The sequence below is a fragment of the Anolis sagrei genome, chromosome 4 (genome assembly GCF_037176765.1).
Source record: "Anolis sagrei isolate rAnoSag1 chromosome 4, rAnoSag1.mat, whole genome shotgun sequence".
NCBI lineage: Eukaryota > Metazoa > Chordata > Lepidosauria > Squamata > Dactyloidae > Anolis > Anolis sagrei.
Window position 1 is genome coordinate 2276650 of NC_090024.1, and position 18162 is coordinate 2294811.

The 18162-nt window shown below is 48.5% G+C and overlaps 1 protein-coding gene across 1 annotated transcript in view; it reads right to left on the bottom strand.

Moving 5' to 3' along the window:
* Positions 1-10197: 10197 nt before the first annotated feature.
* Positions 10198-18162, bottom strand: part of LOC132773560 (NFX1-type zinc finger-containing protein 1-like) — a 43214-nt gene continuing 35249 nt past the window's right edge. The window contains exons 15-16 of the mRNA XM_067467205.1: positions 17339-17434; positions 10198-14303 (exon numbers count right to left, since the gene is read on the bottom strand). Of these exons, the coding sequence (XP_067323306.1) occupies positions 10485-14303; positions 17339-17434 (3915 nt within the window). The 3' untranslated portion in view covers positions 10198-10484. The remainder of the gene's footprint in view (positions 14304-17338; positions 17435-18162) is intronic.

The window sequence follows — 18162 nt, forward strand, 5'->3', positions numbered from 1 at the left end:
TTGTAGGTGAACTGTGAATCCCAGTGACCACAATTCTCAAATATCAAGGTCTATTTCCCCCAAACTTCATCTGTGTTCATATTTGGGTGTATTGAGAATTTGTGTAGAGTTCAATTCCATCGTTGGTAGGGTTCAGTATACTCTTTGATTGTAGGTGAACTATAAATCCCAGCAACTACAACTCCCAAATGTCAAGGTCTATTTCCCCCAAGCTCCGTGTTCTTAGTTGGGCATATGGAATATTCGTGCCAAGTTTAGTCCAGATCCATCATGGTTTGAGTCCACAGTGCTCTCTGGATGTAGGTGAACTACAACTCCCAAACTCAAGGTCAATGCCCACCAAACCCTTCCAGTATTTTCTATTGGTCATGGGAGTCCTGTGTGCCACGTTTGGTTCAATTCCATCGTTGGTAAGGTTCAGCATGCTCTTTGATTGTAGATGAACTATAAATCCCAGCAACTACAACTCCCAAATGTCAAGGTCTATTTCCCCCAAGATCCATCTGTGTTCATATTTGGGTGTATTGAGAATTTGTGTAGAGTTCAATTCCATCGTTGGTAGGGTTCAGTATACTCTTTGATTGTAGGTGAACTATAAATCCCAGCAACTACAACTCCCAAATGTCAAGGTCTATTTCCCCCAAGCTCCGTGTTCTTAGTTGGGCATATGGAATATTCATGCCAAGTTTAGTCCAGATCCATCATGGTTTGAGTCCACAGTGCTCTTTGGATGTAGGTGAACTACAACTCCCAAATTCAAGGTCAATGCCCACCAAACCCTTCCAGTATTTTCTATTGGTCATGGGAGTCCTGTGTGCCACGTTTGGTTCAATTCCATCGTTGGTAAAGTTCAGCATGCTCTTTGATTGTAGGTGAACTATAAATCCCAGCAACTACAACTCCCAAATGACAAAATCATAATTTTTGAGTGATGGTCACTCCTTGTGTTGTGAGACATTTTGTTGCCAAATTTGGTGTGACAAATTAACAAGAGTAGAGTCTTTCTTGCTGTGAAGCAGACTTCTCTTAAGGGCATAAGATCCCTTACTTTCTCTAAAGATACTCTTGAGTGGAGTTTCCAGTCCTTTGTAAGAGGATATCCACGTGGAGGATTTCCAGACCGGTTTCGACTAATGTCTTCTTCAGGTGGAGAAATGTGAAGAGTACCATGAAGTGGACATCAAGTTCTCCAAAATAATAATTCTTCCTCGGGTGGATAAGAATACAATGAAACAATGGATCTAAAGAGAATACACACAGGTGGCTAGAACATGTCCCAAAAGGGATAAATATTTCCATATGTTGCTAACATGTAAGGCGTACAAAACAAGAGTCTTGAAGACCTTTTTTCCGATTTGCACAGGAAACTCCAAAAGTGGCACACTACCAATTCTACACACAGGGGCGGCTCATCCATTATGCAAAGTAAGCGGTCGCAGAACACTTTTTTTTTGCCAGGGGCGCAGAGGCGCCTCTGTAAATGCCCCTCGATCACCACTTGAGGAGCGCCCCCTCAGCTCACAACAGCCCTAGCAGTCTGGGGGGAGCCTTGGCTTTCTTGCCTCACTGCTGGGCAATCCTCTTCCCAAAGGGGCCGGGCCCTTGAGCCTCTCTTAGCCCCTCTCGTTCCTGCTCCACCTGGCCACCGGGTGTGCGAGCAGAGCCTGCGCTCAATCGTTCTCCACGTTTGATCCCTTCCCCATGACCGGCTTCCTTTCCCAATCCCCCGGCGCTCCACCTGCCTCCTCTCCCCAATCCGCGGGTGGGCCAAGGGGCAGAGCCACCACGCCTAGCCCGCTTCAGGTCCGGAGGCATGTTTGAAGACCCCCAGTATGTGCACCAAAAGTCGCCTCTTCTCCTGACTTTCTCTTCAGCCATTGGGACCAAGAGAGAGAGAGAGACAGAGCCCCTCCGGCTGGAGGTATCTCCCACCTCCGCTCCCTCCTTTGTTTTTGCGCCTACCTTCAGGAAAGGTGGGCATCTCCACCTCTGTCTCTCTCTCTCTCTTGGTCCCAATGGCTGAGGAGAAAGTCAGGAGAAGAGGTGACATGGGTGCACATGCTGGGGTCTTCAGGCACACCTCTGAACCCAAAGCAGGCCAGGCAAGGGAGCAAGTGCGGCAAGTGTAGTTACTGGGATGTATAGTTCACCTACAATCCAAGAGCATTCTGAACTCCACCAATGATGGAATTGAAACAAATATGGCACACAGAACTCCCACGATGAACAGAAAATATACATCAATGATTGGTTGGGGGGGGGGGCACCAAAATACTGTTTGCTTACCTTTGAAAATTACCTAGGGCCGCCTCTGTCTACACACCTCTGTTTCTTAAGCCATGCATTTCTGAAACCATACAGTTTAAACTTTAAGAGATTTTTCCAGCAGAAAACATTATATTCTAACAAAACTTATACCAAATGTTTGTGTATTTTTGTTTTATTCTAGTTTCTGTGGGTTTTTTTTTTACAGAGGCTGGATGGCCATCTCTTGGGAAGGCTTTGATTGTGTCTTGAACTTGGGTGGCCTTTGGGATTCCTTCCAACTCTAATTCTAAATACATAACCAAAACACACACAAACTAAGCAATGAATAAGAAAGCTATTATACGAACCTCGCACTCATTATCTAATACGTTTAACCCCTTATTATTCTACTCCCTTTAAGTTGCGTTATACAATCCCACTTCCTCATTTGGCAATATTCCTCTTAATTTATAAATCTGATAGTTAGCATTTGCCGCCATCCTTTCATCCCCATGCTTTCTTGAAGTCAGTCAGAGATTTCTCCTTGATCTGCAAAGTCCATTCGTCTGCCATTTCTTCTTGTGTTGGGATAATGGGCTCTTTCCATCTCTATGCAAATCATAGAATCATAGAATCAAAGAGTTGGAAGAGACCTCATGGGCCATCCAGTCCAACCCCATTCTGCCAAGAAGCAGGAATATTGCATTCAAATCACCCCTGACAGATGGCCATCCAGCCTCTGTTTCAAAGCTTCCAAGGAAGGAGCCTCCACCACACTCCCTCCGGGGCAGAGAGTTCCACTGCTGAACGGCTCTCACAGTCAGGAAGTTCTTCCTCATGTTCAGATGGAATCTCCTCTCTTGTAGTTTGAAGCCATTGTTCCCTTGCGTCCTAGTCTCCAAGGAAGCAGAAAACAAGCTTGCTCCCTCCTCCTCCCTGTGGCTTCCTCTCACATATTTATACATGGCTATCATATCCCCTCTCAGCCTTCTCTTCTTCAGGCTAAACATGACCAGTTCCCTAAGCCGCTCCTCATAGGGCTTGTTCTCCAGACCCTTGATCATTTGAGTTGCCCTCCTCTGGACACATTCCAGCTTGTCAATATCTCTCTTGAATTGTGGTGCCCAGAATTGGACACAATATTCCAGATGTGGTCTAACCAAGGCGGAATAGAGCATGGGGAGCATGACTTCCCTAGATCTAGACACTATGCTCCTATTGATGCAGGCCAAAATCCCATTGGCTTTTTTTGCCGCCACATCACATTGTTGGCTCATGTTTAACTTGTTGTCCACGAGGACTCCAAGATCTTTTTCACACGTACTGCTCTCGAGCCAGGCATTGTCCCCCATTCTGTATCTTTGCATTTCATTTTTTTCTGCCAAAGTGGAGTATCTTGCATTTGTCCCTGTTGAACTTCATTTTGTTAGTTTTGGCCCATCTCTCTAATCTGTCAAGATCGTTTTGAATCCTGCTCCTGTCATCTGGAGTATTGGCTCTCCCTCCCAATTTGGTGTCGTCTGCAAACTTGATGATCCTGCCTTCTAGCCCTTCATCTAAGTCATTAATAAAGATGTTGAACAGGACTGGGCCCAGGACGGAACCCTGCGGCACTCCACTTGTCACTTCTTTCCAAGATGAAGAGGAAGCATTAGTGAGCACTCTCTGTGTTCGTCCACTTAACCAATTCCAGATCCACCTCACCGTAGTTTTGCCTAGCCCACATTGGACTAGTTTCCTTGCCAGAAGGTCATGGGGGACCTTGTCGAAGGCAATACTCGCTGCAGTTATCATATATTGCATCATGATTTCAACTTTAAGAATCTATTGAGTCCAGTATTTCTGGTCCTTTCTGAAAGACCAGCACATCTTCCACAGGCAAATCATCATTTCCTTGCACTTCCATAGATTATACTATTGGGCCGGGCTTTAGCACAGCTGGTAAATCTACCTGCAATGATAAGATCTACCAACTGAAAGGTTGCCAGTTCAAAGCCCTGGGTTGGTATGAGCACTGGACTGTTAACCCATTTCACTGTTTACCTAAGCAGTTCAAAAACAGTTTAAGCTGAAAATAGATAAATTAGGTACTGCTAGGGGGAGGTATTGTTAGGGATTACTCATCTTCGGAGGAGGAAGGGGAGCAGGGAAGTGCTCAGGAATTGGAGGGAGAAGAAGAATCAGACAATGAGGGTTTGAAAGTGCCCCATTTCTAGAGAAACGAAAAGAGACAGAGCACAGACGGCATTCAGCTAGGGTAGCTGCTAAAAACGCTGAGCTAATTGGGAGACGCCCTAGTACCTCCTGCATGGGGAATTCAGGGCCATAAATCAGAGGCAGGAGCAGTCAGCTTTGGCTGGTAACAACGACCCTGACACTGATGCTTTCACTCCAATGGAATCTGCTTTGTGTCTGCTACTAAGGACTTAGTTCACCGTCCGTTGTCTGATGGAAGACTGGTGTTGTTGCAACCCAGATCCAGAAACAAGACCATAAGATTAAATCCACCACACTGGTCTGTGGGAAAATACAATCCTTTTTTATTGATGAAAAAATGGTTACAAAGAAAGGCGAATGCAAAGCCAAAAAAGCCACAGTAAAAACTCAGCAGTCAGGAAAAACTCTGAAGTAGAGCAAAATTCCAAAAGCAACAATACAAAAACCAGGAACCTGTTAGTATCTCACTAACTGTACTTGGAAACTAGAATCCTTTGAGAATGCAGGCCATGGAACGCAGGAAATCTGCCAAGGATGCCTCAGTCTAAACAATGCTTGATCTGCCGGACAGCCTGGGGGAAAGGCCCCTTAAACTAAAGAAACTATTTCTTGCTACGCCTCCAGACTTTGAAGCTTGAGCTTTCTTTTCCTGTAATCTATTTGACCTTTGCAGAAGCTGCAACTCACTCCTGTCTTTCCTAATCTGTTCTCTTCACTCCTCATTAAAAAAAACCAGGTGTGAGTTCCTCTGGAGAGCTATCACTGCTTGGTTCCAAAACATTTTCAACAGAATGGCTAGTTTTGCTTTCTCCGCCAGTGACCTCGGGATCAGCAGTTTCCAAAGCATCTGGGAAAAATACATGGTCATCAGTGGCATCAGGAAATACAAACTGAGAATCAGGATCACACAGAGATTGAGGCTCAGGTTCACACGGAGGCTGAACCCCAACAGGTGTTTCTTTTGGGACTTCATAAGAGACTGTAATTTGTGTCTGGATTAAGACTTCCTCGTTTTCTTTTGCACTTTTCAATTCCATTTGCTTATCCTTTGTGTTTGCTGGAGTAAAGCATTTTTCTTCTACTTTCAACATTGTCTAAAGCAGCGTTTCTCAACCTGGGGGTCGGGACCCCTGAGGGGGTCGCGAGGGGGTGTCAGAGGGGTCACCAAAGACCAGCAGAAAACACATATTTCTGATGGTATTTGGAACACAGTGCTCTCTGGAGGTAGGTGAACTACATCTCCCCTAAATCACTGTCAATTCCTCCCAAATCCCTCCAGTATTTTCTGTTGATCATGGGGGCTCTGTGTGGGAAGTTTGGCCCAACTCTATCATTGGTTGGGTTGATTGTAGGTAAACTATAAATTCCAGCAACAACAACTCCCAAATGACAATGCTTACTTTTCCCAAACTCCACCAGTGTTTGCAGGTGGGCATATTGAGTGATTGTGCTCAGTTCGGTTCAGACTCGTCATTGTTTGAGTGGATGTAGGTGAACTACAACTCCGAAACTCAAGGTCAATGCCCACCAAAACCTTCCAGTATTTTCTGTTGGTCATGAGAGTTCTGTGGGCCAAGTGTGGTTCAATTCCGTTGTTGGTGGAGTTCAGAATGCTCTTTGATTGTAGGTGAACTATAATTCCCAGGAACTACAACTCCCAGATGACAAAATCAATTTGCCCTCAACCCCACCAAATTCAAATTTGGGCGTATTTGGTATTTGTGCCAAATTTGGTCCAGTGAATGAAAATACATCCAGCATATCAGATATTTACATGACGATTCATAACAGTAGCAAAATGCAGATATGAAGGAGCAACAAAAATAATTTTATGGTTGGGGGTCACCACAAAATGTAGAACTGTACTAAGGGGTCGCGGCATTAGGAAGGTTGAGAACCACTGGTCTAAAGGCTGTTTTTGAAAGGCAACTCAGGACAGGTACAGCAACCAAAAGGGAGTAGAAAGTCCTAATGGCTGTTTGTCATAGAGGATGGAGCAACAGCACCCCTTGTGGCTGGATTTGAGCACAAACTCCGGGGCGGCAAAAAAAAAAAGCTGGACGTCGACACAACATACCTCCTTTCTGTTCCGTCTGTCTGTGTCCTGTCTGTCCAAAATGGCATTGAATGTTTGCGGTGTATGTATACTGTGATCCACCCTGAGTCCCCTTGGGGAGATAGGGTGGAATATAAATAAAGTGTTGTTTATTTATTTATTTATTTACTATATTTATTTACTATATTTATATACCGCCTGTTCTGGTACAGCCACACCAGGAGCTCGAGCTTATCTTGCTATTTGTTGATTACTGCATGTATTTTAAAGTTCTATGCCTTTGCAGTTAGATGGCTTTCCTTACTTTGCAGTGATTGGGTCAATTGCTTGTCAATTATCATTAGGTTCCCTGGTCCCGCCCCCCTTTTTGGGCTTTGGGGGGAAGAGAGCCATTTCATAGAATCATAGAATCAAAGAGTTGGAAGAGACCTCCTGGGCCATCATCCAGTCCAACCCCATTCTGCCAAGAAGCAGGAATATTGCATTCAAATCACCCCTGACAGATGGCCATCCAGCCTCTGCTTAAAAGCTTCCAAAGAAGGAGCCTCCACCACACTCCAGGGCAGAGAGTTCCACCACTGAATGGCTCTCACAGTCAGGAAGTTCTTCCTCATGTTCAGATGGAATCTCCTCTCTTGTAGTTTGAAGCCATTGTTCCCTTGCGTCCTAGTCTCCAAGGAAGCAGAAAACAAGCTTGCTCCCTCCTCCCCCCTGTGGCTTCCTCTCACGTATTTATACATGGCTATCATATCTCCTCTCAGCCTTCTCTTCTTCAGGCTAAACATGCCCAGTTCCCTAAGCCGCTCCTCATAGGGCTTGTTCTCCAGACCCTTGATCATTTTAGTTGCCCTCCTCTGGACACATTCCAGCTTAGAGTCAATATCTCTCTTGAATTGTGGTGCCCAGAATTGGACACAATATTCCAGGTGTGGTCTAACCAAAACAGAATAGAGGGGTAGCATTACTTCCTTAGATCTAGACACTATGCTCCTCTTGATGCAGGCCAAAATCCCATTGGCTTTTTTTGCCGCCACATCACATTCCTGGCTCATGTTTAACTTGTTGTCTACGAGGACTCCAAGATCTTTTTCACACGTACTGCTCTCGAGCCAGGCCTCATTGTCCCCCATTCTGTATTTTTGCATTTCGTTTTTTCTGCCAAAGTGGCGTATCTTGCATTTGTCCCTGTTGAACTTCATTTTGTTAGTTTTGGCCCATCATCTCTCTAATCTGTCAAGATCGTTTTGAATCCTGCTCCTGTCCTCTGGAGTCTTGGCTCTCCCTCCCAATTTGGTGTCGTCTGCAAACTTGATGATCCTGCCTTCTCGCCCTTCATCTAAGTCATTAACAAAGATGTTGAACAGGACCGGGCCCAGGACGGAACCCTGCAGCACTCCACTTGTCACTTCTTTCCAAGATGAAGAGGAAGCATTAGTGAGCACTCTCTGTGTTCGTCCACTTAACCAATTCCAGATCCACCTCACCGTAGTTTTGCCTCGCCCACATTGGACTAGTTTCCTTGCCAGAAGGTCATGGGGGACCTTGTCAAAGAAGGCCTTCCTGAAATCCAGGTACGCCACATCCACGGCATTCCCCGCATCTACCCAGCTTGTAGCTCTATCGAATTTCTTAGTGAGTCTCAGCTGGGAAGTCAATGTACAGGATGTGTACAGACATTCTCCTGTACAAAGGCTTCAACCCTTAAGACTTCCCTGGGGAGAACAGTCTTAAGAGCATCTAAAGATTCCCAAAGGTCCCCAGGGAAACAGCCTTACAACCCTGAGGAATTTCGGAGAGAATAACAGCTTTAAACATCAAGATCTCCAGCTAAGTGACTACAGGCCTACTGGTAGGTCCACTCGGTTTTGAGACGCAGTTCAGCCCGGTAGTGGATTCACATCAGTCAGGTCTAGGTTCACAGTTAGCCTGGGAGGAGCTAGAAAGGGATTTTCCTTGGAAGTAAAGCAAAGAAACAGTTAGAAGCAAACAGTTGCTTGAAGCCTGGAAGAATTTGTCTAATCTTCGAAGACAAAAGAAGTTTCTGTTTAATTGTTCATCAATAAAAGACTTGTATTGTCGAAGGCTTTCATGGCTGGAATCACTCAGTTCTTGTGGGTTTTTTCGGGCTATATGGCCATGTTCCAGAAGCATTTCTCCTGACGTTTCGCCTGCATCTATGGCAAGCTTCCTCAGAGGTGAGATCTGCTGGAGCTGGGAAAAAAGGGGTTTATATATCTGTGGAATGACCAGGGTGAGACAAAAGGCTTTTGTAAGTTGGGCTGGGTGTGAATCTTTCAACTGACCACCTTGATTAGCATACAATGGGCTGACTGTGCCTGGAGCAAACTCTTCTTGAAAGGTGATTAGATGTCCCTGCCTGTTTTTCTCTCTGCTGTTTTTGCTGTTGCAATTTTGGAATTTTTTATATATATATATATACATACATCAAGGGAACCACTGACCGCATAGGGAAGCTGATGAGGAAATACAACATACAAACAATCTACAAACCCACCAAGAAAATCCAACCAATGCTACGTTCAGCAAAGGACAAGAGGGATCCTCTCACCTCTGCAGGAGTCTACCATTGTATACCATGCAGCTGTGGATAAGTCTCCAGAGGGACCACCAAACGCAGCATTGCCCAGACACGCATCAAGGAACATGAAAGGCACTGCAGACTACTCCAACCAGAGAAGTCAGCCATAGCAGAGCACCTGAGGAACCAACCTGGACACAGCATATTATTTTAGGAAGAACTTTCTGACTGTGAGAGCCGTTCAGCAGTGGAACTCTCTGACCCGGAGTGTGGTGGAGGCTCCTTCTTTGGAAGCTTTTAAGCAGAGGCTGGATGGCCATCTGTCAGGGGTGATTTGAATGCAATATTCCTGCTTCTTGGCAGAATGGGGTTGGACTGGATGGCCCACGAGGTCTCTTCCAACTCTTTGATTCTATGATTCTATGATTTGAGAACACAAAAATGCTGAACCACTCTCACAACCACCATGTCAGGCTACACGGAGAAGCCATTGAAATCCACAAACATGTGGACAATTTCAACAGAAAGGAAGAAACCATGAAAATGAACAAAATCTGGCTACCAGTATTAAAAAATTCCAAAATTGCAACAGCAAAAACAGCAGAGAGAAAAACAGGCAGGGACATCTAATCACCTTTCAAGAAGAGTTTGCTCCAGGCACAGTCAGCCCATTGTATGCTAATCAAGGTGGTCAGTTGAAAGATCCACACCTAGCCCAACTTACAAAAGCCTTTTGTCTCACCCTGGTCATTCCACAGATATATAAACCCCCTTTTTCCCCAGCTCCAGCAGACCTCACAACCTCTGAGGATGCTTGCCATAGATGCAGGCGAAACGTCAGGAGAAATGCTTCTAGAACATGGCCATATAGCCCGTTGGGCTAAAGTTGTACGTCCTGTTTCAAAAGCACTTCGTTTCAAGCCCAGCGTCGACAGAACACCACCCCCCTGAGCCCAGAGGCGACTCGGAGCAGTATATAAATATAGTAAATTGTTTTTATTGTTATTGTTGTTGTTGTTGTTATTGACCAGTGTTTCTCAAACTGTGCTCCTCCAGATGTTTTGAACATCAGCTCCTAGAAATCCCAGCCAGTCAACCAGCTATTAGAAGTGGTGGGAGCTGAAGTCCAAAACACCTGCGGGAGCAGAGTTTGAGAAACTGTTATCGAACATCACTACTTAGGACTTATAGTTATGGATTTATAGTTTTCCAAGGACAACAAGCCAGAATGAGATAGAGAAGTGTCCTCTCCTTTGCATAAAGCTCCCAGGCTTCCCCACTTCCCCGAGACCACACTCTCTCCTCTTCAGGGTCTAGTGGTCAGCAGGGGGGCTGAGGTTGCTTTTGGTAGCCAGCTGGGAAGACACTGGCCACTCTGAAGGAAACTCAGCCCAGTCCATGCCGGTCACATTTGGGGAGTAGGCTTCAGCATTGGGTACGTCGACGTCTTTTGCACCGCAGGGTCTGCACCAAACGCGTGGATCGCCTTCTCTTACGAGGCCTCAGGCGTCTCTCTGGCTCCCTTTCCTCCTGAACTGGAGGAGGACTCTGGTGCCCATCAGGATGAACTTCTGTGGGAGTGCTCTGTGGCTGTAGGTCTTCTTTGTCTCCTGGGGGAGAAAAGCGACTCTCCTGGAAGGATAGGGTAGCATGAGGGGACCATGGGCTCCCTTGTTCCCTGGGTTCAAGGGGGCCTTGTGAGGTGGGCTCAGTACAGGTCGGAGGGGATAATGGGATGTCTTGCTGCTTTGGTTCAAGGAGGTCCATTGTGGTGTGTTCAGTGCAAGCCTGAGGGGACCATGAACTGTCTTCCTCCTTGGGTTCAAGGGGGTCAATTGTGGTGGGTTCAGTGCAGGCCTCAGGGGACCATGGGCTGTCTTCCTCTTTGAGTTCAAGGAGGTCCACTGTGGTGGGTTCAGTGCAGGCCTCAGGGGACCATGAACTGTCTTCCTCCTTGGGTTCAAGGGGGTCAATTGTGGTGGGTTCAGTGCAGGCCTGAGGGGATGATGGGCTGTCTTGTTCCTTGAGTTCAAGGGGGTCAATTGTGGTGGGTTCGGTACAGGCCTCAGGGGACCATGGGCTGTCTTCCTCTTTGAGTTCAAGGAGGTCCACTGTGGTGGGTTCAGTGCAGGCCTGAGGGGACCATGAACTGTCTTCCTCCTTGATTTCCAAGGGGTCAATTGTGGTGGCTTCAGTGCAGGCCTCATGGAGCAATGGCCCGTCTTGCTCCTTGGGTTCAAGGAGGTCCATTGTGGTGGGTTCAGTGCAGGCCTGAGGGGACCATGAGTTGTCTTCCTCCTTCATTTCCAAGGGGTCCATTGTGGTGGGTTCAGTGCAGGCCTCATGGGACAATGGGCTGTCTTGCTCCTTGGGTTCAAGGAGGTCCATTGTGGTGGGTTCAGTGCAAGCCTGAGAGGACCATGGGCTGTCTTCCTCCTTGATTTCCAAGAGTTCCATTGTGGTGCAGGCTTGAGGGGACCATGGATTGTCTTGTTCCATGGGTTCATGGTGGTCCTGTGATGTTCTTTCAGGGGAATATGCATTAACGTGTTCCAAGGGTTCCAAGGAGGGAGTCTCTTCCATGGCAACCTCCCCAGAGCCCTCCTGCTGGGCCCCACTTGGAGTGGTGCCTTTTGCCACCTTGTCGAGAGGAGAACCATATGGATGGCAGGATGATGCTGGGATCAGGAGGTCTGGCAGCTGACCGCTGGCCTCCGTTTGGCTGTCATTAGCTTGTGATGGAGTGTCTAGACCAGCAGGAGTGTGGTCAGTGGCACAGATGGATGAGGGAAGAAGGTCTGAGAGACCAGTCAAGTCACCGATACTGCTGAGGGGCCTCCCTTCCACCTCTTTTCCTCCATTGCCAGTCTCCAGGGTTAGGCTGGCTGTAACGTTGCCCGCATGAACCTTTTTCTTCCTCCCACCGATGTTAGCCCCGCATTCGGGGCACTGGCTCTTTTCCACTGGCCGCCCACACTGCCCCACACTGTAGAAGTGGCCATTGGGACACTCGTACCATTGCCCTCGGCCAAAACGCATGGCCTCTTCAATGGAGACCTTCTCTGCCTGGGAGAGTCGTGGCCCTGAAGCCGGCATCAGGTGGTCCAGAGTCTCCAGTACGGGCAGGAGAGCCCCTTCCTGGGCTTCGGTGAAGGGCTCTCGTCCATCGAGGAGGCTCAAGGCTTTGTCGGCAGCCTCTGTTGCCGTGGAAGAGGACGGCATTTGTTCCCTTCCGTAGATGGTCAGGCGCTCGAAGACGTTGGCCAGGTAGGAGAGCCTCTTCACCTCGTTCCGGCACTCTCTGAGCTGCTGGGCCGCGAAGGCGTCTCCCCGTTGCCTTCGGTGCAACCAGGACTCCAGTGCCTCCGCTGCACCCACAAGGCGCCTTCCCTGCTCATCTGTGCAGTGTGTTGCTCGGTCCCTCAGCCGCTGGAGGCACAACAGGAGCCGCACGGTGATTTCGCAGTCCCCGAGACTCTGGAGAGAAGCGGCCGCCTCGATCTCCCTCTTCAGGTCCTCCTTCCTGAAATAGCGGCTGTGTGGCGGCAGCACAATCAGCTCGCTCAGTAAGGCCGCCCGGCCAAACTGGAGCTGCTCCCGGCTGCCGAACATCCTCCGCTTGATGTCCGCGATCCTTTGCTGCGTTGCTTTGATGACGTTGCTGTAACGCGGGTTGCTCTGGATGGGCGTTGAACACTTGGGGCACACCTTCTGCTGGACTGGCTTGGCTTGGGGCTCGCCATCTCCGTTCCCTTCCATCCATCGGTCCAGACCCTGCACCTCAAAGATATGCCCACACTCCTTTAAGACAACAAAGCGAGACTCCGGCTCGTCTTCCTTTCCAAAGAAAATCTCTGCCAGCTCATTCCGGTGGCACACCCGGCATTTTGGGGGACATGGCTCCCCACAGAGACCCACGCAGGGGTGCTTGCAGCGCAGCATCTTCTTGCAGGGCCGGTCGCACCGGGGACGGTTGCAGATCTCCCAGCACATCTGTGTGCACTGATGGTGCTTGCACCGCCAACTGCAACGTTGCACGCAGCGGAAGCAGAACTCCCCGCATGTCTTACTGCAGCGGCTGTGCGGGCACCGGTTGCGGCACATCTTTTTACACGGGGGGCAATTCTCCGAGCAGGAGCCCTGGCACGTGTGGGAGCAGAGCAGCACCCGGGTGCACTTCTGTCGGCAAGTGGCATGCACATGGCCCTCAATGCATTCGTGGCAGCTTCCTTGGCAAATGTGGCCACAGTCCAGTTTCTGCAAACACTTCTCCTGGCACGGCAAGGGCATCTTCTGCCGGAAGCACTCCGTCTCGGCCACGTGGGAGCACGGCAGGGTGACTTGCACTGTCTCCTTGCAGGAAGCGACTTGGCAGTTCATTCCACACTTCAGTTTGCACAAGTGGCCGCATTGCAATGCTTTCCGGCAGGGCTCTTGACAAACCCAGACCTCAGGAGGGAGATGGCAGGGCATCTCTTGGCTGTGGCCGCACTTAGGGACGACCTTCTCCACTTTAACCTCGCAGAGTCTGCACTCCTCCTTACACTTCTTGGGGCACTTGTGCTTCCGCTCGCAGAGGACTCTACTGCAGGGGAAGGTGCAACGGTAGAGGCGGTGGTCCTGGTCTAAGGGGTGGCAGCGGCGCGTGCAAGGGTGGCCACACTCCAGCCGCGTCTGGCACTTGAGCGCGCAGCCTCCGTCTGGGAGCGCCTTGAAGTCCGCACTCGCTTTCACTGCCGTCTTGGTTTCAGGGTGGTTTTGGCACATCAGCGTGAGCTCCTCCCCAAGAAGGGCTTTGCTCTTCAGCAGGCCAGAGATCTCCTTCCAGAGGATGCTGCCGGCCGAGAGAACGTCCAGGTTGCCGAGGCAGTAGAAGCCCTTCTTGGCTCGCGAGAGGGCCACGCACAGCCTGTTCTTGTCCTTGAGGAAGCCGATCTTCCCTTGGCTGTTGCTCCGCACCAGCGAGAGGAGAACGATGTCATTTTCCTCTCCTTGGAAGTCATCCACGGCGTGGACGGCCACGTCCTCCATCCCTTGGTGGCGCAGCAGCGTGCGGACTCTCACCACTTGCCCGTGGTATGGGGTGAGGATGGTGATCTGGCTACGGCCGTAGCCTTGCTTGAGGAGGTAGCCGGTCAGCGAGGCCAGGAAGGCGGCTTCGTGCCTGTTGCTGTAGCTCTCGGAGTCGGCACTGTGGCTCTCTTCCTCTCTGTGCTGCACGAAGAAGACGTTCTTTTCCATGCCCTGAACAGAGACAAATCATTGCAGAGTGAACACGCAAGGCAAGGTACAGAAACTGACGTCGAGCATGCTCCCCCCCCCCCCCCCTTAACAAGGGATGGCAACTTATAGTTCTGCAAAGGACAAAGGTACCAGACTGCACAATAGGGGTTAAGTCTTGGTCAATTTGCCAAGGCCTTAACAACAATGAGGACCCCATGAAACTTTGGGAATGACTAAACCTTGGGGTCTCTGCCTCTCTCGGGAGCTGTAGTTCTCCAAGGACGGGGAGCAAAGCTTGTTTCCAGAGACACCAGGTCCCTTTGGGCCACTCAAGAACTCCTGCCAGGACCCTTGCGTTTTAGCCATCCCCTATGGGCACTCTTTCCCCCCACATGGACAAACCTTATGAAATCTTGCCTTTTATGAACTTTAGATGTATGAAATGTGTTTTCTGATTTCTTTGTGTGGCAGAAGCCTTTCCCCTTTTCCTCTGCCCTTTGTTTCCCCTATATACATGAAGAAACTCCACCAAAGGGACTACAAAGCCCCAAAATTCCAGGATTTTTTTTATCCACAACTTCCTTTTGCACGAACAATAGCCTGGGCAGCGGGTGGCCCTCGGAGGAATTGCCCAGCCCTCAGCTTGCCCCTTTGGCAAAAATCTTGGTCATATTTCCTCCTGAAGGACAAAAGGTCCTCGAAAAACCTTTTGCCTTCATTCTGATTAACTCAGCTATTTCCACCAAGAAACAATCGCCCCAGTCTACACATGTTGATCCATTCCACTCAAAGCACAATAGATCAGGCTAGCTTGAGATTTCCACTTCTTCGCCTTGGCAAGAATCTTATTTCAATTATTAATATCAATAAAATTGCTGGAATCAGGCTTCTCTGACGGCTCGCCAAGGTCATGGGCCCTCTTTGGTGCGGTCCTAGGGGTCTCTCTTACTGGGGAGACCCTCCTAAAGTCTGAATTGACTTCAAAACTGGGAAGCTTCCAGACAGTCAGCATCTGTGAAGTGGTCTGAAATACTTCTAGAATCCTATGTTGGAAGTGATTCCCATGGCTATCCAGTCCAACCCCCTTTTGCCATGCAGCAGCACCCAACCCAAGCATTCAGAGATGGCCACCATGGTGTTGAGCTACTTCAGCTGCAGTCCACTCAACATATTCACAGTTTAGCCATTCAACCTTTTAGTTTTAATAGTCCGTCTAAATGGTTTCATTCTTTTAAGTTCTATATCAGCGCTTCTCAACCTGGGGGTCGCCAGGGGGTATAAGAGGGGTCGCCAAAGACCATAAGAAAACACAGTATTTTCTGATGGTCATGGGGATTCCATGTGGGAAGTTTGAGCCAATTCTATTGTAGGTGGAGTTCAGAATGCTCTTTGATTGGAGGTGAACTATAAATCCCAGCAACTACAACTCCCAAATTACAAAATCAGTCCTCGCCCAACCCCACTAGCATTCACATTTGGGTGTATTGGGTATTTGTGCCCAGTTTGGTCCAGTGAATGAAAATGCATCCTGCACATCAGATATTTACATTATGATTTATGACAGTTATGAAGTAGCAACAAAAACAATATTATGGTTGGGGGTCACCACAAGATGAGGAACTGGATTAAGGGGTCACGGCATTAGGAAGGTTGAGAACCACTGTTCTAAATGGTTTCATTATTTTAAGTTCTATATTGTCCTTAACTGCTTCTGTTGATCTAACCTGAACAAGTAAGTGAGAAGCTTTCACACATTCACACCTAGCTCCAACAGACAAGAGTTCTTTGTCCCACCCTGATCATTCCACAGATATATAAACCCATTTTTCCTAGTTCCAACAGACCTCGCTATCTCTGAGGATGCTTGCCATAGATGCAGGCAAAATGTCAGGAGAAAAATTGCCTCCAGAACATGGCCATATAGCCCGGAAAAACCTACAACAACCAAGTGAGAAGCTGCTTGCCATCTCTGGCCATCCTAAGCCAGGCACAGGAAGCCCTTAATCAATATGGTGCACCATCCATGCAGACTGAACCTCAGCAGTCTGAAAGCCAAAACCAAGGTTACAACATCTGTTATAGAACTCCAATATGCTGATGACAATGTCATAGAATCATAGAATCAAAGAGTTGGAAGAGACCTCATGGGCCATCCAGTCCAAGAAGCAGGAATATTGCATTCAAATCATCCCTGACAGATGGCCATTCAGCCTCTGTTTCAAAGCTTCCAAAGAAGGAGCCTCCACCACACTCCGGGGCAGAGAGTTCCACTGCTGAACGGCTCTCACAGTCAGGAAGTTCTTCCTCGTGTTCAGATGGAATCTCCTCTCTTGTAGTTTGCAGCCATTGTCCCATTGCGTCCTAGTCTCCAAGGAAGCAGAAAACAAGCTTGCTCCCTCCTCCTCCCTGTGGCTTCCCCTCACATATTTATACATGGCTATCATATCTCCTCTCAGCCTTCTCTTCTTCAGGCTAAACATGCCCAGCTCCTTAAGCCGCTCCTCATAGGGCTTGTTCTCCATACCCTTGATCTGCTCCCTCCTCCCTGTGGCTTCCTCTCACATATTTATACATGGCTATCATATCTCCTCTCAGCCTTCTCTTCTTCAGGCTAAACATGCCCAGCTCCTTAAGCCGCTCCTCATAGGGCTTGTTCTCCAGACCCTTGATCATTTTAGTCGCCCTCTTTCTCTGGACACATTCCAGCTTGTCAACATCTCCCTTCAATTGTGGTGCCCAGAATTGGACACAATATTCCAGGTGTGGTCTAACCAAAGCGGAATAGAGCATGGGGAGCATGACTTCCCTGGATCTAGACACTAGGCTCCTCTTGATGCAGGACAAAATCCCATTGGCTTTTTTTGCCGCCACATCACATTCCTGGCTCATGTTTACGTCGTCTGTCCGCATTCAGAAGACCTACAAGATACTCTAAATACCTCACTACCTCTGAGGATGCTTGCCATAGATGCAGGCGAAACGTCAGGAGAAAATGCCTCTAGAACATGGCCATATAGCCCGGAAATAACCTCAGCAATGCCGTGTCTCTCCCTTACCTTGATGCTTTCGTATTGCAGGACGACCTGGTGGTCGCGCAGTTCCTTGTAGAAGAAAGGCACCAGCAGCTGGGAGATCTCTGGCCGCATGCGATGCTGAGAGGGCAAAGGAGAGAGAAGTGGTCACTGTCAGGTGCCGCCCACCCATCGAGCCTCTTTGGCTGTGACCGTGGCCGATGATGGTGACGATGACAATGACTCTGTGGATGACGTTGAGCATGCCCCCCCTTAACAAGGGATGGTGACTTATAGTTCTGCAAAGGACAAAGGTACCAGACTGCACAATAGGGGTTAAGTCTTGGTCAATGAGGACCCCATGAAACTTTGGGAATAGCTAGACCTTGGGGTCTCTGCCTCTCTCAGGAGCTGTAGTTCTCCAAGGACGGGGAGCAAAGCTAGTTTCCAGAGACAACAGGTCCATTTGGGCCACTCAAGAACTCCTGCCAGGACCCTTGCGTTTTAGCCATCCCCTATGGACACTCTTTCCCCCCACATGGACAAACCTTATGAAATCTTGCCTTTTATGAACTTTAGATGTATGAAATGTGATTTCTTGGTGTGGCAGAAGCCTTTCCCCTTTTCCTCTGACCTTTGTTTCCCCTATATACATGAAGAAACTCCACCAAAGGGACTACAAAGCCCCAAACATTCCAGGAATTTATTTATCCACAACTTCCTTTTGCACGAACAATAGCCTGGGCAGCTGGTGGCCCTCGGAGGAATTGCCCAGCCCTCCGCTTGCCCCTTTGGCAAAAATCTTAATCATATTTCCTCCTGAAGGACAAAAGGTCCTCGAAAAAAACCTTTTGCCTTCGCTCTGATTA